Source organism: Mastomys coucha, unplaced genomic scaffold, assembly GCF_008632895.1.
Source record: "Mastomys coucha isolate ucsf_1 unplaced genomic scaffold, UCSF_Mcou_1 pScaffold5, whole genome shotgun sequence".
Classification (NCBI taxonomy): domain Eukaryota; kingdom Metazoa; phylum Chordata; class Mammalia; order Rodentia; family Muridae; genus Mastomys; species Mastomys coucha.
In genome coordinates this window covers 64,264,893-64,288,327 of record NW_022196911.1, presented here as the reverse complement: position 1 = coordinate 64,288,327, position 23,435 = coordinate 64,264,893, and the positions used below count along the sequence as shown (strand labels likewise).

Sequence of the window (23,435 nt, the reverse complement as noted above, 5' to 3'; positions counted from 1 at the left end):
GAATTCGCGTCTTCTCATGTCTGGCCGGTTAGCTCAGTTGGTTAGAGCGTGGTGCTAATAACGCCAAGGTCGCGGGTTCGATCCCCGTACGGGCCAGTGTTAAGTATTTTTTAAATAAAAAGCCTTTTCGTTTAATGTGTTTGCTTTCTCCTTAGCTATTATGAGATAAAAGTGTGGAATGCTCCCAGTTTGGTTTTATTTCTAATGTTCACTTCTTAACAAGGCGGCTTTGGCAGCTTTCGTCATCTTTTGAAAAGGACACGTTGAAGAAAACTTCATACAGCAGTCTAATACTGAAACAGTTCGAACTTAAACAAGTGTACTGGAATGCTGTATAAATGTGGGGATGTCTTGGAGTGTGGGAATCATTACTTTTGTGACCTTGGATACTTTATGATCATAACATATAGTTCCTGAATGTACTATGTAAATTGTAAGAAGGCAGCCTTTGCGATTGGGACACAAGTGTCTCAAACTATTATACATAACTCTGATCAGCACAGAGAGGTCAGGGATAGACCTGTCAAGAGTTTATATTTCCACTACAACCAAGACAACCAATCTGCCTGGGGACTGACTACCTGTCCATCGGGAGCAGAGAAGCCCTTTCCCCTCAAGACCCTTGTGTTTCTGCTTTCGTGGCTCTTTGGGCCCTTAAGAAATTACCTCCCTCAGCTCTGACGCACATCCTTCTCCATCTAGCTTGAGACTTCCTCCCCCACACTCCCACTTCCCACTCCCGGGAGCTCCGGGAGTCACAGGGGCCTTCATTCCCATTCCTTTGGTTTCTCAACTCCTTCGACCCCACACAAAAACAGGCTCGGCCTTAGCAGCAGCAGTAGCACTTTAATTCCACAAAACTCAGAAAAGCCAAAATTGATTAGAATACTCCACAACAGGTGGGCTTCAAAACCAGTAGCCATTCTACCGGAACCCTGAGAGCAGTGAGACACTCCCCCACCACCTCTGTCCCTCCATCGTCAAATGTGCTCCCGTTAGCTCCACCCCGTGGCATTTTAGGGGACCAGAGGGAAGAAGCAGGAGGTTATGCAGGTGTGCACCCTCACCCTCGCACGCTTTGTGGACTAGGACCGCTCGATCTAGTTCCTAAAGCCCCTGGCACTTGAGGTGCGGCCGCTGAAATCGGGATAGCCGCAGCGGGGGGGCTGAGATCTCTTCTGAGCACGCATTCGGGTCTGCCCCACCCTCCAGCAAAGATCTAAGGGCCTGCATTCTCATGGACGGCGTTCTAGCTTAGGGAGAAGAGTCAGGAAGAACAGGGTAGCTAACAGATGGCCAGCTGAGTAAAAGCAGAGCTACATCCCCTTCCCACCATAGCTATCCTCACAATTTCCCCATCCACTCTCCTTAGGCTTGGAATGGGCACAGGCCTCCTAAATGCTTGTGGAAGAACCTCTAACGCACAGGCCTCCCGTCAGCAAGCAGTTTCCACCAGGGCTCTCTGAAGAATCCTGAGGGTCGGTCCTACTGGACCCCGGGCTGGCCAGGGTAGGCGTGGCCTCTCCTCCATGCTCCTGGTCACTTGCATAGGGCCTCCAACACCTCCAGAGTGCGTCGGATATCTCGGACTTGGCGTGCCAGCCCCTGGACCGGTTGCAAAGCCCGTTCCAGCTCCTCGCAGCGCGCAAGCAAGGTGTACATGCCCTTGATGCTCATGTCCACGGCTTCGCCTAAGGAGTCCACCGCGTCGCGGTAGGTCTGGATACAGCCTACGCTCAGCGCTGTCAGCTCCTGCACCGCACCGCCCAGCCCGCGAAGCAGACGGTCCACCCTGCCGCCCAGCTCGCGACTCAGCCGCTCCAGGTCCCGCAGCACGTCCGGGTCGATGGGAGGGATCGTTGGGGTGGGGGCGGGCGTTAGGCAGGGCCGCACGGAGGCAGGGGGAAGGGGCGGCGGGGGCGCACCACTCAGTCGGATCTTGAGTTGTAGGTTGTTGGCCACAAAGTGAGTAAGGTCGCCGTGGCGGCTCACCGTGCCCTCGAGCTCTAGGGGGCTGGAGATGGTGGCGCGACGTCCTCCGCCCGCGCCCGCCTCGCCACTGGAGGAAGATCCCCCTCCACCGCACGCCCCACTCAGCCCGTCCAGGCTGCGGCTGTCCTGAAGGCGGCTGGGGAACGAGCGGCCAGCCCTACCCGCCGCCGCCGCCTCCTCGTCGTCGTCGTCGTCGTCGCCGCCGTCGTCACCCTCTGGCTGAGGCAGCTCCATATTCATCTCGACGCCTCCGGGGCTCCCCCGACGGCAGACCGTCAGAGCGGAGGGCTGATCCTCGCTGGGCTCGGGCTCCGGGTACCAGGAGGACGGGGGCGGGGTGTGCTCGGAACCTGGCGCTCCACGGCGTCCCACAGCCCCGGACGGCGTCGCCCGGGAGCTCGGCTTGTCCTGCCAAGTGTCCGGCTCCGGCCCGTGGGCGCTGCCGCCGCTCCAAGTCTTCGGGGGCGCACGGGGATGACGGCTCGCGACCCCAACGCTCTCTGCTTCTTCCTCCTCCCTGGACAGCGTCCGGACTGAGGGCGGCTTCGAGGGCGTTCGGGACGGCCTGCCGCTGAAAGTCGCGGCCTGGTGGTCGGCTCCGACCGAAAGATCCGGCTCCGGCCCGAGCCGCCCCTGGGCGGCCTCCATACTGCGGGTGGGGGCCGGAACCGCGAGTCGTCCGCCGGACTCCCCCGGGCAGCGGCGGCGCCTTTAAGGGGCGTTGGCGGGGGCGCGCCGATTGGCAGCCGGATGAGAATGGTCCGGACAGGAAGGACTCTGTGATTGGTCGCCTCCCGCAGGAAGTTCCGGGGGGAGGGCTGTTATTGAACTGCGGAACGCACGTGAAAGCCAGTCGGGTCGCCGCTCCGAGGTGACAGCTATGCGCGTGGCTCCGCCCCTTCGGAAAGTCGAGGGAGGCCAGATCTTAAAGGACCCGAACCCCGAAGCACCCAGTCCCACAGGGGCGGAGCTTAGGCTCTACGTCCACCCAGGGTGTCGCCCAGAATGACCCGCCTAGCGATCACACCCAACCGGAGATCGTTGTTGGGATTTCTAGAGGTTCTTGGATGCTCAGGGTTGGACCGAACCTAGCTTAGATAACCGAGAAAGAAAAACAGCACCGAGAGAGAGAAAGCCAGAGTTCTCAACGGAACAGGACTGATTGCTTCCATCCTTGAAACGTTGATAAGACTGGTTGGTCGTTGAGGCACCCAGAGCCACTCACTGTGCAGGGAATTGCAGCTCGTGTACTTTCCTGTGCTTTTGTCACTCTTCGGCCTCCTGTCCCCTCTGTGTAGAGCGTTTCCCTCACTGGAGGATAATATTGAGATTTTTGTCACAAGAGAAAAAAAATACTCCCATAGGCAAAAGGATCAGACATTTTGATAAGCACTCTCGAGAAAAGAAAGGGCTGTGATTGAGAGTAAGGACTAGTTAGAGGAGGCCTGGGTCGGGAAAGGTCTCTGATGGGAACCATCAAGAGCATCAACTCATCTTGAGGACAGAGGGAAGAGCGGCTTACCTAAATCTCAGAAGCAAAGAGGTTTGATATAAACAAGAAACGCTGGGGCACGGAGTATCGGGGAGAGACAGACAGAACACACCCGGGCTAAAATAAATGAGAAGGGAGAGGGTTAACAACATCCAAACCGATGATTCAGGACCCCAGGGGCCACATTTCCCAGAGCACTGTTTCTGTAGCAGATGGAGATTCTTTCCAAGGGCCATGGTACAGGAATCAGATGATAGAAAAGTCAACTGCAAAACACAGCCAAAGCTCTGGGACCCATCTAGTTAACCAAGCAAGTTATTAAAATTCTTCTTTGGTTTATAATCTTTGTATAACCCCGGCTGTCCTGGAACTAGCTTTGTAGACCAGGCTGGCCTCGAACTCAGAGATCCTTCTGACTCTGCCTCCCAAGTGGTGAGGTTAAAGGGGCAGAAGGACACCATGCCCGACTTGTTCCTGTTTTTGAAAATGAATCCTGTGTGGAAAGTGTGTACTGGATAGCAATTGCAGAATCTTCCCGTTTTTGCTAGCACCAACACTGACATGCTGTCCCTCCACCCTGTCTTTATTCTTGTGTCCTTGCTCATTTCTTGAGGCCTTTTTCCTTTGAAAGAAGCCGACTTTTGCAAGTCTTTTGTCTTCTACTACCTTTACTGCTGCTACTGCTATTATTTCCTCCTCCTCTTCATGCCAAAGGTGTGTCTTGCCACCACCAAAATGGATTTTAAATTTCAAAAAATAAGATGACATTTGGTGTGACAATGGAGGTTTTACTTGGTGGTATAAGGTTTAGTTGGGACATTGTCTTCCCTACTATTTGGTGACTCCATTTAGATTCCTTTATGTACATATCTTAGGAAGCTTCTACGATAGGTTTGCATATAGTTTTTAAATGGCATTTAGTGTTAGCTGTCCCTCCCCATATTTCCTCCTTTACCTTCCTTCCTCAACCCATTTAATCCTCCTAGTTCCCCTTTGGCTCTCCATAACAATCTATTCTAGTTCCCTGTCTAGGTACCTGTCTTAGTTTGGGTTTCAGTTGCTATAAAGAGACACCATGACCACAGCAACTTTTTTTTTTTTTTTTAATTTTCTATTCTGACTTCTTGATCCCAACCAACCCTTGTTATACTTTCAAACATCAAACACAAACTGGTTTTTAAAGAAGATTTAGTTTATGTGTATGAGTACACTGCAGCTGCCCACCAGATGGTCCCATTACAGATGGTTGTGAGCCACTGTGTGGCTACTTGGAATCGAACTCAGGACCCCTGGAAGAGCAGTCAGTGCTCTTAACACTGAGCTATCTCTCCAGCCCCCCTTGACTGCCTCCCCCCAGGGACTGGCTTACAGTTTCAGAGGTTTAGTCCATTATCATCATATCAAAAAGCATGATTTTTTTTTTTTTTGAGTCAGGGTTTATCCATGCAGCTCTGGCGTATATACACCAGGCAGGCTTCAAACTCACACAAAAAAACTGTCTGCTTCCTCTTCCTGGAAGCTGGGATTAAAGGCAGGGGCCAGGACTGCCTGTCTTGCTTCAGTAAAGTGGAAACTGTTACATCTTGGTAAGTGTCCTGCCCTAAGGCCTACTCTCCCCCACCCCAATTACATAAAAGCCCCCTTGTTAGTTCTAAATATATAATTGTATTCTGCAGTATGCTTTCTTACTGAGTGCATCAGGAGCTCTGCCAACTCAGCAGATAGAGATATGGATCAAGAGCGCACAGACTGGTCCATAGTGGTGCACGCTTTTAGTTCCAGCATTTGGGAAGCAGAAGCAGGAGGATCTCTGAGTTTGAGGCTAGCCTGCTCTACAGCATACCAGGACAGCCAGGGCTACAGAGAGAAACCCTGTCTTGAAAAACAATTGCATTGATTTGTACACATGGTATACTGGAAGTATACCATATATGCAGGTAACTTCATTTGTTTCCAAAGAGCAGTATAGTAGTCCATAGAATGGTGCTATAGTTTGGATTTTTGATGTCCCCAGATTCATGTTCTGGGGTGTTGATTGCTGGCTGATGGGTTTGGGGGCAAATGATTGGGTCCTGACCAAATGGTAGAATAGATTTAATTGAGGCATTTTCAAACATGTATATCATTATGTTTTGGTCTTTAACTTTTTTTTTTTTTTTTTTAATTCATGTGCATGGGTGGAAGCCACAAAACGGTGTCAGATCTCATGGAGGAGTTACAGTTGGTTGTGATCTGCCTACCAAGGGTTCTTAACTGCTGAACCATCCATCCAGCCCCTTTGTTCTTGTCCGTTCCACCCCACTCTCCTGTCCCCTCCTCCCTGCAAAAGCTAAGGCATATACATTACACACTCTTTCCCTCCTCTTTAGACCCTTTCTTCCCATTCCAATTCTATTTCACATCCTACACACACACACACACACACACACACACACACACACACAATAGTAGTGTATGTGGAAGTCAGAAGATAACAAGGTCTTTTTGTTGTTGTTGTTTTTGTTTTTTCGACACAGGGTTTCTCTGTGTAGCCCTGTCTGTCCTGGAACTCACTCTGTAGACCAGGCTGGCCTCGAACTCAGAAATCCGCCTGCCTCTGCCTTCCAAGTGCTGGGATTAAAGACGTGGGCCACCACTGCCCAGCTTACTATGCAGCTTTTTATAAATTTGAGCTCACTCTGTGGCCAAGGCTGGCATGGATCTCAATATGTACACCAGGCTGGCTTTGAACTCATGACAATCCTGTTGCTTCTATTTCTCAAAGGCTGAGATTAAAGGCATGGACCACTGTCCTGGGCTTGATATGACCATTAATTTTTAAATGGGTCTGAGTGGTTTGTATGTATGTTTGTGCCTGGTGCCCTCTGAGGCCAGGATACCATGAAGCTAAACTTAGAGATAGTTGTGCTCTGCCAGGTAGTCTTTGGAGAAGCAGCAATGGCTCTTGTCCCTTAACATTTTATTTTAGTTTTTTTGGGGACAGAATCTCACTATGTAGTTAGTCTTGGCTGGTCTGAAACTCATTATATAGACCAGCTAACCTCCAACTGAGATCTGCTTGCTCCTGTCTCCTAAGCAATAGGATTAAATGGCTGTTTCACGCTGACTGGCCATATTTGACTTTAAAAAACATAAAAACGGGCTAGAGAGATGGCTCAGCAGTTAAGAGCACTGATTACTCTTCCAGAGGTCCTGAGTTCAATTCCCAGCAACCACATGGTGACTCACAACCATCTATAATGAGGTCCAATGCCCTCTTCTGGTGTCTGAACACAGCTACAGTGTACTCATATACATAAAATAAATAATCTTTAAAAAACAAAAAAACAAAAAACTGGCTGGGTGGTGGCGGCACATGGTGGCGCACGCCTTTAATCCCAGTGCTTGGGAGGCAGAGATAGGCAGGCAGATTTCTGAATTCAAGGCCAGCCTGGTCTACAGAATGAGTTCCAGGACAGCCAGGGCTACACAGAGAAACCCTGTTTCAAAAAAGCAAGCAAACAAACAAACAAACAAACAAACCCCAACCTTTTCTTTAATTGAAAGAGATTATTTTCTCACACAATGTATCCTATTATAGTCCCCCCCCACTCCTCCCAGGTTGTCCCCACCTCCCCACCTCTTTTCACCTCTAGATCTGCTCCATTTCTGTCTCTCATTAGAAAAGAGCAGTCTTCCAAATATAACATCCAAACATGACAAAATAAAATATATTAAGGTAAAGCAAAAACATTCAAATCAAAGTTGGATGTGGCAACACAGCAGGAAGACAGGAGTCCCACAAGCAGGCAGAAGGCTTTGCTTGCATCACTGGGTGATCCCTGGAGCTTGATCTGCAGACCACAGTCCTCAAGCTTGTGTCGATTGTCGTGACTCAGCCTCCTGAATACCACGCATTGACACGCCAAACTAACTTGGTTTTTGACCTCAAAAATCCCCAAGACAGGGCTTCTCTGTGTGCCCCAGGCTGTCCAGGAACTTTGATCTGTAGCCCAGGCTGGCCTCAGACTCTCAGAAATCCACCTGCCTCTACTTCCAGAGTGCTGGAGTTGAAAGCATGCATTACCACCACCTAGCTGGCTTCACAATGTTGACAAGCTATACTAACAGTTTTTTACTTTCGAAGCAGCATTTGTTTTAGTTATATCGGGCTTCTATTGCTATAAAGAGACACCATGACCAAGGCAACAAAAGACAACATTTAATTGGGGCTGGCTTATTGGTTCTGAAGCTCAGTCTATTATCATCATAGCTGGAAGCATGGCAGCAGAGGAGCATGGCGCTGGAGGAGCTGAGAGTTCTACATCTTGTTCCAAAGGCAAATAGAAGACTTACTCCCACATGGATAGGAGGGAGGTCTCAAAGCCCAACCCCACAGGGACACACTTCCTTCAAGGCCACACCTTCTAATAGTGCCACTCCCTGAACCAAGCATATTTAAAGCATATTCCACTCCATGGCCTCATAGACTTGTTCAAACACATGAGTCTATGGGGGCCATACTTAGCCATAGCATAATGCAAAATACATTTAATCTAACTTCAAAAGTCCAATTGTCTATTACAGTCTCGACAATGTTAAAAGTCCAAAGTTCAAAGTCTCTTGCAAGACAGAAAACCAGCTGGGCAAACTCCAAATTCCATGTCTCTGGGTTCTATGTCAAAGCACTCTTCAGGTCTTTCTCTAACTCCTTTTATTCTTGTTGACTGCTGCTTGTAGACCTGGCATTCGGCAGCAACAAACTTCATTCTCTTAAGCTGGCTCCACCCCTGGCAGCTTTTCTCAGCAGATATCCCATGGCATCTCTAACATCTTGGCATATCCAAAGTAACTTCAGCTTTACAGCTTCTTCTTCCAGTGTCTGGGATCCACAGATGATCTCCGGGGCTCCTCTAAAGGGCTCTGCTCACTTCTCCAGCTCTGCTCTCTGTAGCACTCTAGGCTCTGGTTGACTCCACTCCACTGCTGCTGCTGTTCTTGGTCATCCTATGATATTGGCATCTCCAATACACTGGGGTCTTTGCTACAACCACATTTTACAAATAGCCTCTCATAGGCTCCCTTTTAACGGCGCCAACCTCTTTGCATGACCCCTTTAGTCCTGGGCCATTAACTGCAATTGAGGCTGCACCTCCACTAATGGCCTTTCATGGCCTCTCATGGTGCCAAACCTCAGCTGCTCTTCATGACCCCTTCACGTCTTCAAAACCAGTACCACTTGGGTGACTCTTATACGATACCAAGTCCAGCTGCAGCTTTGTGCTCTCAGAAAACACTTCCCAGATCTCAACTCAGTGATGTCAATGTCTTAGTTCCAACTAACCATCAATTGTCCCAGTAGTCCCTTCTATTCTTGTTTTGTTTTGTTTTTGTTTTTCGAGACAGGGTTTCTCTGTATAGCCCTGGCTGTCCTGGAACTCACTCTGTAGATCAGGCTGGCCTCGAATTCAGAAATCTGCCTGCCTCTGCCTCCCAAGTGCTGGGATCAAAGGCGTGTGCCACCACTGCCCGGCTCTATTCTTGATTTTAAAGCCAGAGCCACATGGCCAAAGCTATAGAGTTCTGCTGCTTGCTGGAGCTGGAACATGGCCCCCCTTTTCTATTACATTATCACCAGCTTTCTACTTTCCAATTCCTTCACTGCCTAAGTTTGGCAGTCCTAGAACTTGCTCTTGTAGATTGACCTTGAACTCAGAGATCTGCATTGCTCTGTCACCTGAATGCTATGATCAAGTTGTGTACCACCACACCTGGATTTAAGCCTTAGTTCACCTAGAATTTGCCCATCTCCTGGGATTAAAATTGTGTACTACCAGTCTAGGCCGAAGCTTTTCATGGCTACTATTCCTCAAGATCTGGATCAAAAGCCTATGTCCTCCATTTCTGGACCGTAGTTCACTCCAGATTAAAAATCCAACACTAACCAGGTAAGAACACCTAACAGGAAGTAACCATCCCTTATCTAACTATAAAGCTTTAGTCTCCCTGGGTGGGAGCTTGCCCCAAGGTCACTACTCCCTTAATTCCATTTAATATTCTTGAACCTGCAGGGTGGTGGCGGCGCATGCCTTTAATCCCAGCACTTGGGAGGCAGAGGCAGGTGGATTTCTAAATTCAAGGCCAGCCTGGTCTACAGAGTGAGTTCCAGGACACCCAGGGCTACACAGAGAAACTCTGTCTCGAAAAACAAACAAACAAACAAAAATATCCTTGAACACAGGATTTAGCTTCCTTCCACTTCCTGGCGCCCCTTTATTTTATGAACCATGCGTTTTATGTTTCCTTCCCTTTTTTTTTGTTTTTTGTTTTTTTTGTTTTTTTTTTTCTGAGACAGGGTTTCTCTGTGTAGCCCTGGCTGTCCTGGAACTCACTCTGTAGACCAGGCTGGCCTCGAACTCAGAAATCGGCCTGCCTCTGCCTCCCAAGTGCTGGGATTAAAGGTGTGCACCACCACCGCCCGGCTTATGTTTCCTTTCTAAACTTGCTATGCTTTATCAAAATGTTCTTCATAAGAGTAAACCAGAGGGCAAAGTCTCTGTGTGCCATTTTGAGACTTCTTTTGTCCATGGAATTAATCTGAATCTCTCCACCTTATACTCAGGTAGACTCTTCAGAAGAAGGCACAAAAGCATCCACATTCTTCACCAAAGGATCACAAGAACAGACTCTAGGCCAAATTCTAAAAGTCTTCTCTGAGACCTCTTGAGGCAACAGGCTTCTGCAGTTCAAATTGTAAGATTAAGTTTTCAAACTGTACTGTGGGGATTTAGCAGCTAGTTAAACTCAATGGGAGACTGGCTCCCAGAACCTAAAAACAATGGGAGGCCAGTTTCCAAGAACCCAGAAACAAGGGAACCAAGATGACCTGGTCTGAGAACCCAGAAACAACCTGGCCCAAAACAATTGCCAGGTGGCTAGCCCGCCCCTGGACCAGCACGAGCCAGGACCAATCAGAAACCACACGGTACCTTCCCGTTACCCCAGTCTTCTCTTTTGCCCCAGCAACTGCACAAAAGTAAAAAGCTACCTAAGACTTTGCTCAGGGCCAGACTCCTCTACCCCTGCGAGGGATATGAGTCTCGCCCCAGCTAGCTGGAATAAAATGCCTCTTGCAGATTGCATCAAGTCCGTGTCTTGGGGTGGTCATCACTCCTGGGATTTGAGTGTGGGGGTCCCTCCGGGAATCTCACAAAATGACCTTTGGCTCCACCATCTTCCGTATTCTTACTAGGATGGCCTATTAAACCCCACTTAGAACATTCCACTGCTTTCCAACGTAACAAGATACACATTCTTCCAAACAAAAGCATGGCCAGGCCACTCACAGCAATAACCTAGTCCCTGGTACCAACTGTCTTAGGGTCTCAGAGCCCACCAGCACAGTGACACACTGCCTCCAACAAGGCCACACCTCCCAATAGTGCCACCCCCGGGGCCAAGCATATTCAAACCACACAGTATTCAAAAACATGAAACATTTAAAACTTTATTATAAAATATGCTAAAAAAAAAAAAAAAAGCCAGGCGGTGGTGGTATACACCTTTAATCCCAGCACTTGGGAGGCAGAGGCGGATTTCTGAGTTCCAGGCCAGCCTGGTCTACACAGTGAGTTCCAGGACAGCCAAGGATACACAGAGAAACCCTGTCTCAACCCCCCCCCCCAACAAAAAAAATGCTTTGTTCTTCATCATTTTTCTGAATTTCAGACAGACTAGGCTACACCATGTTTCAAAGAAAAATTGTATTAAATGCAGTTTTGGCTTATAGTATTTTTAAAATAACATTCAACATTTGACAAATTGAAAGGAATCAGACTAGAAGGTTTCTTAAAATTCTGTGCATGGGTGTTTTGCCTGCATACATGTGTACCACATCCATGCCTAGTGCCTGCAGAGGCTCGAAGGCCCTGGAGTCCCCACTGCGTTGCAGACAGTGGCTTCGAGCACCGGGTAGTGCTAGAATTGAGTTCCTGGTTCCTGGGAAGAACAGCCAGTGCTTTTAACTGCCGAGCCATCTCTCCAGCACTGTTTGTTTGTTTTTTAACTTTATATGTTTGGCTTGCATATATGTGTAGCACGGGTATGCCTCATTTTGCGTATAGAGTTCAGATCTCCTAGAACTGGAGTTAGGGATAGTTTCCAATTACCATCCCCTTCTCACAACACAGACACAGACATACAAAGAACACTGAGAAATGACAGGGACAACAATCAAGAAGCAGGCTAAAGGGCAGAGGGAGGCAGAATCCTCCGTGAGTTGGCCCGGATCCAAGGGTGAGCTGCCACCTGCTCCAGGGGCAGCCGTTGTGAGGGGTTATGCTTGAGCAGCTTGGAGATGAGGTCCTGGGCTCCCGAAGGCACAGAAGAGGGGAACTTCAGGTCCACCTGCGGGTGGAGAAAGGACAGGTGTCACCTGTGTTACCCTGACCACATTCTCCTGACTACTCATGCCATCAGAGAGGTGTTATTGGCAGTGCATGGCAGCTGGGGGAAAGGAGTCTTTTTTTTTTTTTTGAGAGCACGGATATAGACAAGTTGCTGGTGCTCATGCAGGCAATACTAGATGTTCTCAGCAGGTTATAAAAAGAAAGAGGATGAGAAAGTAGGCCGTGCATGTGTTGGGGAAGAGTCCAGGGGAACTCAGAAATCCGCCTGCCTCTGCCTCCCAAGCACTGGATTAAAGGCGCGCGCCACCACGGCCCGGCTGGGATGTATCGTTAGGGGTGGATATGATCAAGGTACATTAAATACATGTAAGAAGTTGTCAGAGAATACAAAAGTATTTACAAAGCAGGGACATTTTTGTAGAGCTGTGTATATCCACTCTGAGCATCCCTAGACCCTGGCTCCTACAGTACACCAAGCCCAAACGGCTATCCTACCTTGACAATCCGACGATACGTCTCACTGTGGCTAGGGCTCTCGAAGGGTGGGTTCCCCACCATCAGTTCATAGCAGAGCACCCCGATGCACCACAGATCTACCATTTCATTATGCACGCGCCCCTCAATCATCTCTGGGGGCAGATAGTCCAGTGTGCCGCACATGGTCTTCCTCCTGGTAGGAGGAGGGGAGAGGGTAGGGAGTCCCAGAAGTCAGTGGCTTTTCTTTCCTCTTTACTTGACAGCAGGCAGGCAGCCCAGAGACCCCAGGTTGCACTCTGGAGTAGGAGATGGTAATGATATAAGCCAAATGCCAGAGGTGGGCATGCATGGGGCCAGCATGGTTACACTAATGAACTAATCTTAATACATAAGACAATCAGAGACACGGGCAATGCTTATGTCAAAGAAAAAACAGAAAACACCAACACCCACCAAGCATATGCTACTTAAATAAATCAGATTATATATTTTACTGTGCAGTACTCTGAAGAATTAAACAATGGTGGGTCATTAGATCCTTGCTGGGATATGCACATCAAATCCCAATACTTGGAGTTTGGCTTTGTTTCTTTGAGACAGGCTCTCTCTCTCTAGCCTTTTCGGGCCTGGAACTCACTGGCCTTGACCTCACCTGTGTTACCCTGATGACCACTGCTTACCACAGCCTCCCTACGGCTGGATCTAAGGGCGTGTGCCACAACACCTGGCTTAATCCCAACACTTGGGCAAGCGGATGCCAGATTGTCAGTTTGAGGCCATCTTGGCTGCAGGGTACTCTTGTCTAAAAACCAGGAAGAGGTTCTGAGGGCTGTAGATGAGTCAGAGAGCTAGCCTAGAGCCTAGCAGACGCTAGGCCCTCGGTTTCACTCCCAATACCATAAAACCAAACCAAACCAAACAAAATGTGAAGAGGGTAAGCAGGCACAGTAGGGCAGCCACTCACTTGAGCCTGGGCCTTTAAGGCAACACGGTGAGACCATTGGTGGGGCTGGAGAGATGGCTCAGCGGGTAAAGAGCACTGACTGCTCTTCCAAAGGTCCTGAGTTCAAATCCCAGCAACCACATGGTGGCTCACAACCATCTGTAATGAGATTTGGTGCCCTCTTCTGGTGTGTCTGAAGACAGCTACAGTGTACTTACATATAATAAATAAATCTTTAAAAAAAAAAAAAGAACAGGGTGTTACAAGGGTAAACTTGGCATGGTGATACAAGCCCGTAAACCTAGTATGTTTGGAGGCAGAGGCAGGAGAATCAGAAGTTAAAGTTGTCTTTGGCTATATATATATTTGAAGTCATCGTGTGCTATATAAGACCAGTCCCGGGGCTGGTGAGATGGCTCAGCGGGTAAGAGCACTGACTGCTCTTCTGAAGGTCCTGAGTTTGGATCCCAGCAACCACATGGTGGCTCACAACCATCTGTGGTAAGATCTGACACCCTCTTCTGGTGCTGTCCGGAGCTAGCAGAGGCCCTGAGTTCAATTCCCAGCAACCATCAGCTCACAGTCATCTGTACAGCTACAGTGTACTCGTACACATAAAATAAATAAATCTTAAAAAAAAAAAAAAAAAAAAGACCAGTCCCTGGCTCAGTCAACCGATCAGCTCTCAGTCTGTAGTGTGGGAGATTTCTCAACAATGTGGTGAGAGGGCCTGCTATATTTAATTTAAAAAAAAAAAAAAGAAAATTCAGAGCATGAATTCTTGAATCAACTATTTCTGTAAAGATATATGTCAATGTAAAGAGTATGTCGATACTGCAAGGAGAAAAACCCCAAATGTTCTGGAGGAACGAGATACTGAAGACATTTATAAAAAATATCACCGCCTCACAACAGGAGCAGCCCCCCAGTCCCTCCATACCTCAGGGATGGGGCATGCACAGACCAGCCAAAATCTGCAATCTTCAGCTCTCCCTGCAGACCTAACAGCAGGTTCTCGGGTTTTATGTCTCTGTGAATCACCTTCTTCTTATGGCAGTAAATCAGGGCATCTGACAGTTCCTCCATGATCTGTGAGGGTCCATACAATAGGAAATCAGGCCCTCAGCTTCTGGCAACAGCCCCAGCCTCCTATCCCACCCGCGAAACGCCCTGCAATGCCCTGACCGTGGCAGTCCGCTGCTCATCAAAGGTTCGGCTCTTCTGGAGCTCCTTGTAGAGTTCCCCCCGGGGGGCATATTCCAGTATCAAGTAGATCCTCTGTTGGTCATAGAAGTAGTTGTAGAGCTGAAGAATGTTGGGATGTCTGGGAGATGCAAGGGGAAAAGAAGCTGCAGGCTATATCTAGGAGCCAGGACAGATTGCTGAGACTTAAGTCAGGGAGCATATGGAGGGAGGGGCAGGTGGTCAAGGTGGAGTAAAAGCGGGGTGGGGGGTGGGTGTGGGGCTGGGATGTGAGGTGATCAGGTTTGATGAGGAGCCAGGGTCAGGGGTGACAGCTTACTTCAGATGTGCCTGGATCTCAATCTCTCGGCGAAGCTGGTGCTCTACCCCCTCCTTCTCAATCTGAGACTTGAAGAGGATCTTTAGAGCCACGATGAAACGGCTCTTCTTCTCCCGAGCCAAGTACACGTTTCCAAACTTGCCTTTGCCCAAAGGACGCCCAATCTCAAAGTTGTCAATAGTGAAAGGCTTCCTGATCAGAAAAGCAAAGGTTGGAGGTGGGGGGAGGGGGACGTGGAGGTTAGCTGGCTCGCTCACATTCTTGAGGTGGGTGATCTATCACTACCCGTGCTCCCCTTATGCACCCTCCACCCCCACCCCACCCCCTTTTCTACCTCATCATCGTTCAAGTTTCCCTACCTGCTCTGGGATCCTTGCAAAGCAGTGGAGCCCTGACTCTTCTTCTCAGCCAACTTCTGGCCAGGGGCGGCTACGGAGAGAGCAGTTATGTCGTGTCTCCTTTGACATTCCCAGCTTATACCCTCTCCCCATTGTCCCAGGTACCTGTGGACTGGCTGTTGGACCGGTTCATGAAGGCAAGTGCAGATGTCGTGGTGGGCTCCTTCCGTAGGACTCTCTGGGGCAAGGTGTTCAGGCCAGATTGAGACTGAGGAGCAAAGGGTGACTCTGAGGGCGTCCTTGTCCCCGTAACCTGGCTGGAATGTGCTACAAGCTGCATTTCAGCTACTTGTTAAAGAACCTGTCAACTCACAGTTCACAGAACTAGAGTGATAGAGCACGGTCTGCCCGCCTCGCCAAGAACCTGCTCATCGTTCCACAGGAAAGGGAAACTACTGGCAGAGTAGTGACCCACTCACGGGCAGAGGCAGGGAGGTCTCTGTGAGTACGAGGCCAGCCTGCTCTACAGACTGAGTTCCAGGATGGCCAGGGCTACACAGTGAAACACTGCCTAGAAAAAACAAAAGTAAATTGCAAAACAAAAAACAAACAAAAAACAACTTGAGAGTGTCCGGGCACACATCCACAACGCCAGCACTTAGGAGGTGGAGGCTCCTGATTAGGAGTTCAAGGCCAGCCTGCAGCCTGAGCTAAATAAGACCTTGGGGTTTTTTGTTTTGTTTTGTTTGTTTGTTTGGTTTTTGAGACAGGGTTTCTCTGTGTAGCCCTGGCTGTGGCTGTTCTGGAACTCATTTTGTAGACCAGGCTGGCCTCCAACTCAGAAATCCTCCTGTCTCTGCCTCCCAAGTGCTGGGATTAAAGGCATGCGCCACCACTGCCCAGCTAAGACCTCATTTTAACATCATCCTCCCCACAAAAAAATTAAGAAGCAAAATAAGTGAACGAATGAAAAAACAACCCAAGACAAGAGGCATAAGAGTCCCTACACTAATTCCCCTGACCCTGGCCCACACCTCAAGCACGTCACTGTCCAGTCTGGGTAGCTACAGGGTCCCATCATATAGCCAAGCTCTTTACGGCTGTGCTGCATTATAGCTGTGTAAACACTGTGTTTCCTAGCTCATTTCTTCAGCCAAGAGAAAAACCCCAGTGTTACTACAAACCTCCCCCAGTGACATTGGTACAAACTGGCATGTGTGTTCGTACATGCGTGAGCATACGCATACGCATATATATATACACACACACACACACACACTTAGATTCTTACTTCCCACCGCTCATTTAGATAAATTCCAGACGTGGAGTGTAGCTGGATGGTACATCAAAACTTGGAAGCTCTGGGATTCATACACAGGAAAATACATAAATATTTAAATCATGCCGGACTTTTTAAACCGTAACTTTCTATTCTATAACATTTTAATTTTCTGTGTAGTTATTTTTTTCAGTCTCGAGACTGGGATTCACGACCCGAAAGCACGATGGTGTTTACTCAGTCCCAACTATTACTTGTATGTGACAAGCAGGCCCAGCCCTACCGAAGCCTTCAGATTCTGGTTGGCAACATCTGCTACGGTAAGACTGCAAGTGATCAGACTGAGTTTTGCAAGCCAGCCCTTGGGGTTGGGCACGTCGGAAACGCTTCCGAGTCCGGCCATTTGCAGGGCCCAGCCTCTACCTCCAAGGACTCCTCTTCCGGGGGAGGTGGGGCGGGGAATGTGGCCAGGACCTTACCGTCTTTGAGCCGTAGGGCCACGGGTAGGCGTTCTCCTTCTGAGCCATTTTCCAGGGCAAAAGCGGGAGGGGAGCTGGGCAGAGAGGTTTCGAAACAAAACAGAAGGCAAGAGATACAGAGGCAGATCCGCGGGGAGCGAACGCCTGGGCGGGCGGAAGGAAGCAAATCAGCCCGCAGCCGAGGTCGGTCGGGGGACTCCTGCACCTCTCCTTCCAGGCGGATTGGCGGGTACCTGGGCCCGCCCAACGGAACCGACGCTGTGTGTGGATCACTGCGGCCTCCGCAGTACCCCGCAAAGCCGCAGCCTACGACGCTGGGCGCTAGCACACGGAGAACCGGTTTACCCCGCGACCCGGACGCTTTCGAATCTCCCGCTCTGGACCCATTGGCTGAGCCGCCACCGCAGCCCACTCTCATTGGCTACGTTTTTTTTTTTTTTTTTTTTTTTGGTGACTTAGATCGTTGAAACAGAATGAAGGTGTGGCTTAAGGGGCTCCTTTTTACTAGGTTGAGTCTGCGTCCCAAGACGTGCAAGCTCTTTTTTCCAGTTATAAAAAAAATGAAATATTTAAGTTGGGCGGTGGTGGGGCGCACGCCTTTAACCTCAGTTCTCGGGAGGCCGAGGCATGTGGATTCGTGACTTCGAGGCTAGCCTGGCCTACAGAGTGAGTTCCTGGTCACCCAGGGTTACACAGAGAAACCCTGGGGGGAGGAGGGGAGCCAGAAAAGTGTGTGTGTGTGTGTGTGTGTGTGAGTTGGGGGGAGGAGGGGAATGAGAGGGGTGTGGGGATGAAAGGGGGAGGTGTTGGGAAGGGGGATTTAAACAGCTGTGGAACCCTGTCTCAAAGACCCTATGAATAATAATATATAAATAATAAAATATATAAAGTGATTAATATGACTGAGTTCTTTCCGTTTAAATTGTCTGGTTTACACGAAAATTTAAATGCTGCCCTTAATATGATCTTTGAAAGTACAATTTTTTTCAGTCTCTTTGATGTATTGCCTATACAACGCCCCATGGTATCCAATTAAAGTTGATGGTCAGGTCTATTTTATACACAGACACAATATTGTAGATGACATAGTATTTGCATAGGGTTCAGAATTCTCTAGGGTTCGTTGATTAATTTCCTAGACCACCTAACTACCTAATATGACAAAAATACTGAGACAGCAGTAAGACCTCTGTTAGGGAATATGATGTGGGGAAAGTGTACTACTCAATACAGATGCAATGCAATCTTCTAGATGAGGTGGGTAGGTGTGTAGGTAGGGTAGACAGACGGACAGACAACAGTTGAATCTGTAGGTGTAGAAATAATAGAGAACTGCATTACTGGGTTCTCTAGCCTACCTGTCTGGGTTTTTGTGTTTTTTTTTTTTTTTTTTTTTTTTTTTTTTTTTGGTTTTTTCGAGACAGAGTTTCTCTGTATAGCCCTGGCTGTCCTGGAACTCACTCTGTAGACCAGGCTGGCCTGGAACTCAGAAATCCGCCTGCCTCTGCCTCCCAAGTGCTGGGATTAAAGGCGGATTTTCTTCTTAAGTATCCTGTTTTCCTAGGAACGGCTTTCAGCCCGTGGCATGGTCTACATTCCTGGGCTAGGCACACTCAAAATCCACTCTCCTGCATGTTTTTGCTTATGTGTCATTACTATTTTGTCCTTAAAAATCCTGAAAAGTTTCTAACAGTGGGTTTGTAATTCCGGCACTCTGGAGCCTGAGGCAGAAGGATTGCTAGGAGCTCCAAGTTACAGTGTGAGCTGTTTACTCCCAAAAATATATAAATTAAATCCATTTTCTAATTCTATAAGTTAGCAATACCTGGTGGATTAGCTCTTGAATTCTTTTCTATCCCTTGTGTCATGGTAGAGATGGATGGCTTCGGCGGTGAGGAGTATTTTCACGCTAAGGGCTGACATTTCATATGGTTGGGAAGATCATAACTATTTTGGGACTCCAAAGCTCTGGTATATACAACTTCTGCAACAAAGACTAGTCCACTGTATGCTACTGTCTTGGTATGTGTGACAAAGTGACTGGTTTGGCATAAGACAGGGAGGGCAGTAAGGGGAACATAGATTTCACATGGCAGGGCGTCAGCTGTGTGGGTCATATTCTGAGGCCTGAACTCAGAATATGACCCACAGTAAACCCAAATTCCAAGCCAGGATTACAAAATAGAGGCAGGGGGATCACTCCAAGTACTAGACCAATGTGGTTTGCACAGTAAATTCCAAGCCAGGATTACAAAATAGTAAAATAAAAATAACAAAACAGAAAAACTGGACTTAAGTTTTATTTTATTGTACTTTCTTTTATTTTATGTTTGACTTTTCAGGGGTTTTAATAGTCAAATGCAGAAATCTGGCTTATTTCAATTCACTGCCAAACCAGGGGGCAGGGACCGGTTCAGCCTTTCTGCCTTCTGTCTGTGATCACCAGGCTGTAAAGAAAAAACAAACCTTGAACTTCACATTATTCTTTGTTCTTGATCCTGGCGGATTTGTAAGTCTTCTGCCCTGGGTGAGGGCGGAAAATGCTTGATTTCCTCAATTTCCCGAAATATAGTGAAGGGGACTCAGTGCTGGCAACCACACCCCAAAAACTCACATCGAAGAGATTTTAAATTTTAAATACAAGACAACAAACACTAGAGTCCTGAAGGTGGGGAGCGGGAACAAAGAAGAAAAAAAGTTTACTTATGCTTGAAAAAGTTTCATATCCTTTGCAGACAGTAGGACAGCTAAGAAAAACCTTTAACTCAAAACTGAAATCCCAGGAATTCATACCACAGAGTTTATTCAATAAAGGTAAATAAGTAAATAAATAAATATGAGCTGGGAGCGACCTCCTGTAAAGTCAGTGCTTTGTGGGAGTGCAGAGTGCAGGATTAAGAGGTCAAGGTCAGCTACATAAGGCTCCCAGGCTAGCCTGGACTACAGGAGAAGCTCATGAAAAAAACTAAAAACCCCAAGAACTCTCCAAAAACCCAGATCAACATACCAAACAAATAAGCAAAAGGGGCTACAGTAATGGCAAAATTTTAGATAATAAGAAAAAGTGTAGATTAGACAGTCAAAATGTCCAGCTTCAGAAAAATTGCTTAATACTCTTTCATAACTGTCATCAAATTTTTGATTGTCGCTTAAATTATAAGGAATTATATTTTTAATACAGTTGTATATGCCAGAGCTTTGGAGATCCAAAATACTTCTGACCCTTCCCAGATACATGAAATTTCAGCCCTTGGTGGAAAAAAAACAAAACAAAACAAAAAAAACTGTTGAACAAAAACAACGGAACAAAACTGAACACCAGTAAACAAGAACTAATCAGTGAAAACAGTGGTTTGGGACAAAATAAATAACTATTATTCTTTTTCCGAATAAAGAACGTTTATTGCCGTATCATAAGTGCATTATTTAAAAGAAGAGTTGGGGGGACTGTTCATTAACAATTTCTGTTATTTAAATATTTATTATATTAAAGACATGGTTATTTTGGCAGAAACCGGAAAAAGGCATAAAACTGTCTACAAGTCTTAGCAGCTTTGAGGAGAGAAAAATTCTCGATGTAGTGGGTAGGAATTTTCCTTTTTATCTTTAATGTACTGTTAAAAGAAATCACATATTTGGAAAACAAATGCGACAGATGACCCCGACGTGATTTGAACACGCAACCTTCTGATCTGGAGTCAGACGCGCTACCGTTGCGCCACGAGGCCTCCCTGCGGCCCAGCTCTAACAGGAGTGGTGAACAGAAGCTGCGGCGCGGTGAGCGCGGGCGGTTTCCTCCAGGCGCGGACTCCGCTTTGCTCTCCCGGCTCTCGGCTACCGAGAGGAGAGGCTCGCGCTCCCGGGGAAAGTCGACTACGGTTAAACGGTGAAGTGTCTCCTCGGCGCTGGGCGGAAAGCCTAACTCTAATACTGAGCCACGCTTAGCTCACTCAAAGAAGCGACTTCTATGCAACGTTTTTTTCCTGGAGATGATGCCATCTTGTCTAGACTCCTAAACAGAGTTTTACATTTAATCCCAGTTGTGCTAATGACTAAAACAACAAAACAAAACAGAAAAATCTCGGTTAGTTTCTTTGGATCTTGCTTTTCTCATTCTTATTTTTCACATAATCACATTATCTTGACATAACCACATAAATTGGCAAAATAACGTTGACTATTAGCAGGAAGATACATATAAATATAATCACTGCAAGTCGTCCTCTCACCTGCGTTGGTGGTATAGTGGTGAGCATAGCTGCCTTCCAAGCAGTTGACCCGGGTTCGATTCCCGGCCAACGCAAGGGGGAACTTTTTTTTTTTTTTTTTTTACTGAAATCAGTGCTTCTAAAATATCCAAAGAAATCCTTTCTTCCAAATCTAGGAGTCAACGGAGACATGATCGCATTTCTCCATACCATAACCCTGGTCATTCATCTTGTTCCTGCCACTTGCGCGCTTTATTCTTTCTTCCGTGTCCTGCTTGCTACAGCTACAACTGGCCGTGTCCATTGTTTCTGCGAATTAAGAAGAGAAAAAAGAAAAAAAAAAAAAGACACTTCTCCCCGTCGGGGAATCGAACCCCGGTCTCCCGCGTGACAGGCGGGGATACTCACCACTATACTAACGAGGAGTGAGCTGACGTTCGGCTCTTCTGGAGTCCTCATCTGGGTTGTGTAACCGAAGCTCCTAAGCCGGGTTATGCGGCCTTTTTCTTTTCAGATATTCAAAATGGGAATCTGCGCCGGTCCCCAGAAAGTCCGCAGACAACCTTCAAAACGGTCGAGACTCAGTTCTGACGACCCCTAGCTATCGGGAAGACCCAGACTATCTCCCGCCCCTCATCGCCCGTCGTTCGCAATCCCAAAAATGGACATCCATCAACCTGGTACCAACCTGTGGATCCCAAGGAGAGGTACCAAGCGAGAGGGCGGAGGGAGAAATCGGGCGACTGGCCTAAGAGCCGACGCTGTTTCGCTCGCGCCGGCACGCCAGCTAGGACGGCGCTGGCTGACTTTCCTGCCACCGAAGTGCTCACTGGGAATAAATAAGACAACCCTCAAAGGGGTGACTGCCTACATAGCTGGCAGAAGAAGGCAAAAATAAAAGAGAAGACAGGGCTCGTCCGGGATTTGAACCCGGGACCTCTCGCACCCGAAGCGAGAATCATACCCCTAGACCAACGAGCCGACATATGACCCAGTCTACAGGCGTCCATAGAGGTCGTAAGGCTTTCGCTCGGTCTAGCTGGGGGACCGCCCGCTGCGAGCGAAGACCAGGGAGCAGAATCCGGAGATGGGCTGCTAGGCGCCGGCCCCGGGTCCCTACTCCTCCCTGGAAGTAAGCGTGTAGGCTCAGTCGTCCCCTCGTCTCTTCTCCCGGCCTCTCTACCACTGGAGACGGCGCTTTCGCTGCGACCCTGGCGGTTGCCTACCCGGAGGCCTCCGCTCTGCCTCGCCCTGCCTGCGGTCCTGAGCTTGGGCTCTAATCCACGGAGCGGCTCGGTTGGGGAGCGCTCCGAGGGGCCGCGTCTTGAACTCCACGGGTGAGCTACAGCTTTTCTCGCCATCTCTAACGTTAGTCTTACTTCAGCGACGGACCCTTTCCGTAGCCTACCATCTATCCACACTGCCTATCAACACCCAGCTAGATGTCAGAGCAGAGAGAGAGATAGCAGACCAAGAAAGCGTTGGCTAGCACTGGGCCCTGGGTTCCCAGCTCTTAGCGTCACATTCCACTCCCTACCCTCCTGCTTAGCTTTCTCTTTTTCTCCAAGTGTTAACTGGCCCCGTGCCTCCAGAAACACGGACAAAGCCCGGGAACTGAATCCTTATTCAGAGTCAGCATCTGAGAAAGTAATAAATTAACATCCTAAAAGGTCTGCTTCGCATCCCGCCATTAGCCAGCAGATTACGTGGGGAGGAGAAACAAAGGCAAGCGCTTCAACGTTTAGCCTTGCTCCTCTGACCAGCCTCTCCCCTGAGATTCAAGGCGTTGGCGTTTTAGGTCTCCTTTCTCTCTGTGGCAGGAGCCGGGTTCACACATTCTGCTTTAGCTTCCTCCAAAACGAAGTACAAATGTGTGCTCTTACACACTATGAAAATATTTGATGAAAATGTGTCACCTTTTAGTAGGAGCCAAAGCTTTACACTGAAGTTCACAGTTCTAGGGTTTAACTTTGGACTGCCAAGCTTGCGGACTCCCATTTGACAAGGGGTGTTGGTGTAGTGCACTCACTGGCTTGTCTACACCTGGAGCCTGCCTACCTACCCTGCAAGGGAATTTCTTCCGTTACTAAGACATGTGATTTTTCCTAAGCATGTCTAGAATTCTCTTCCTGCAACTGCCCACCCCTCGTGTGTGTGTGTGTGTGTGTGTGTGTGTGTCTGTGTAATTCCTTACGGAATTACAAAGCTGGGTAAGGATGACCTTGAACTGAAGGCTAGATTTACAGGCCTGTGCCATCATACCCACCTAAGCATTCTCACTTTTTTTAAAAATGTGTATGGGAGGTGCCTTGTACATG

At 48.2% G+C, this 23,435-nt stretch overlaps 3 protein-coding genes, 1 long non-coding RNA gene and 5 other non-coding genes across 13 annotated transcripts in view; 3 read left to right on the top strand and 6 right to left on the bottom strand.

Annotated features, from left to right (window-relative positions):
• The first annotated feature begins 22 nt into the window (after positions 1–22).
• Positions 23–96, top strand: Trnai-aau. Its single transcript has one exon. It is a non-coding gene; the product is annotated as a tRNA-Ile (tRNA).
• A 730-nt stretch (positions 97–826) lies between these two features.
• Borcs6 (BLOC-1 related complex subunit 6) lies at positions 827–2,725 on the bottom strand. Its single transcript, XM_031353396.1, has one exon. The coding sequence runs from the start codon at positions 2,638–2,640 to the stop codon at positions 1,540–1,542; it is 1,101 nt and encodes a 366-aa protein (XP_031209256.1). The 5' UTR covers positions 2,641–2,725; the 3' UTR covers positions 827–1,539.
• Positions 2,726–11,209: 8,484 nt separating this feature from the next.
• Aurkb (aurora kinase B) lies at positions 11,210–17,284 on the bottom strand. Of its 2 annotated transcripts, XM_031353616.1 has the most exons (8): positions 16,910–17,284; positions 15,317–15,419; positions 15,173–15,242; positions 14,814–15,005; positions 14,477–14,615; positions 14,232–14,380; positions 12,367–12,541; positions 11,210–11,869 (listed from the first exon to the last, which is right to left on the bottom strand). In XM_031353616.1, the coding sequence occupies exons 1-8, from the start codon at positions 16,955–16,957 to the stop codon at positions 11,708–11,710; spliced, it is 1,038 nt and encodes a 345-aa protein (XP_031209476.1). In that variant the 5' UTR covers positions 16,958–17,284; the 3' UTR covers positions 11,210–11,707. The 2 variants fall into 2 exon arrangements, with proteins under 2 accessions (XP_031209476.1, XP_031209477.1); XM_031353617.1 differs by lacking the exons at positions 14,814–15,005; positions 15,173–15,242; positions 15,317–15,419; positions 16,910–17,284 and having other exon boundaries at positions 14,232–14,382; positions 14,469–14,547.
• A 3,086-nt stretch (positions 17,285–20,370) lies between these two features.
• Positions 20,371–23,435, bottom strand: part of LOC116079107 — a 3,442-nt gene continuing 377 nt past the window's right edge. Inside the window, exons 1-5 of the long non-coding RNA XR_004113758.1 lie at positions 23,384–23,435; positions 21,806–21,946; positions 21,526–21,680; positions 21,139–21,426; positions 20,371–20,961 (exon numbers count right to left, since the gene is read on the bottom strand). The exon at positions 23,384–23,435 is cut by the window's right edge and continues 377 nt beyond it. This is a non-coding gene — a long non-coding RNA (uncharacterized LOC116079107). The remainder of the gene's footprint in view (positions 20,962–21,138; positions 21,427–21,525; positions 21,681–21,805; positions 21,947–23,383) is intronic.
• Trnaw-cca lies at positions 20,566–20,637 on the bottom strand. Its single transcript has one exon. It is a non-coding gene; the product is annotated as a tRNA-Trp (tRNA).
• Trnag-ucc lies at positions 21,141–21,212 on the top strand. Its single transcript has one exon. It is a non-coding gene; the product is annotated as a tRNA-Gly (tRNA).
• On the bottom strand, positions 21,471–21,542 carry Trnad-guc. The gene has a single exon. It is a non-coding gene; the product is annotated as a tRNA-Asp (tRNA).
• Positions 21,537–23,435, top strand: part of Pfas (phosphoribosylformylglycinamidine synthase) — a 56,396-nt gene continuing 54,497 nt past the window's right edge. For all 4 annotated transcript variants that reach the window (XM_031354810.1, XM_031354808.1, XM_031354809.1 and 1 more), the window contains exon 1: positions 21,537–23,435. This exon is cut by the window's right edge and continues 506 nt beyond it. The gene's annotated coding sequence lies outside the window, so the exon portion shown is untranslated.
• Positions 22,027–22,098, bottom strand: Trnap-cgg. The gene has a single exon. It is a non-coding gene; the product is annotated as a tRNA-Pro (tRNA).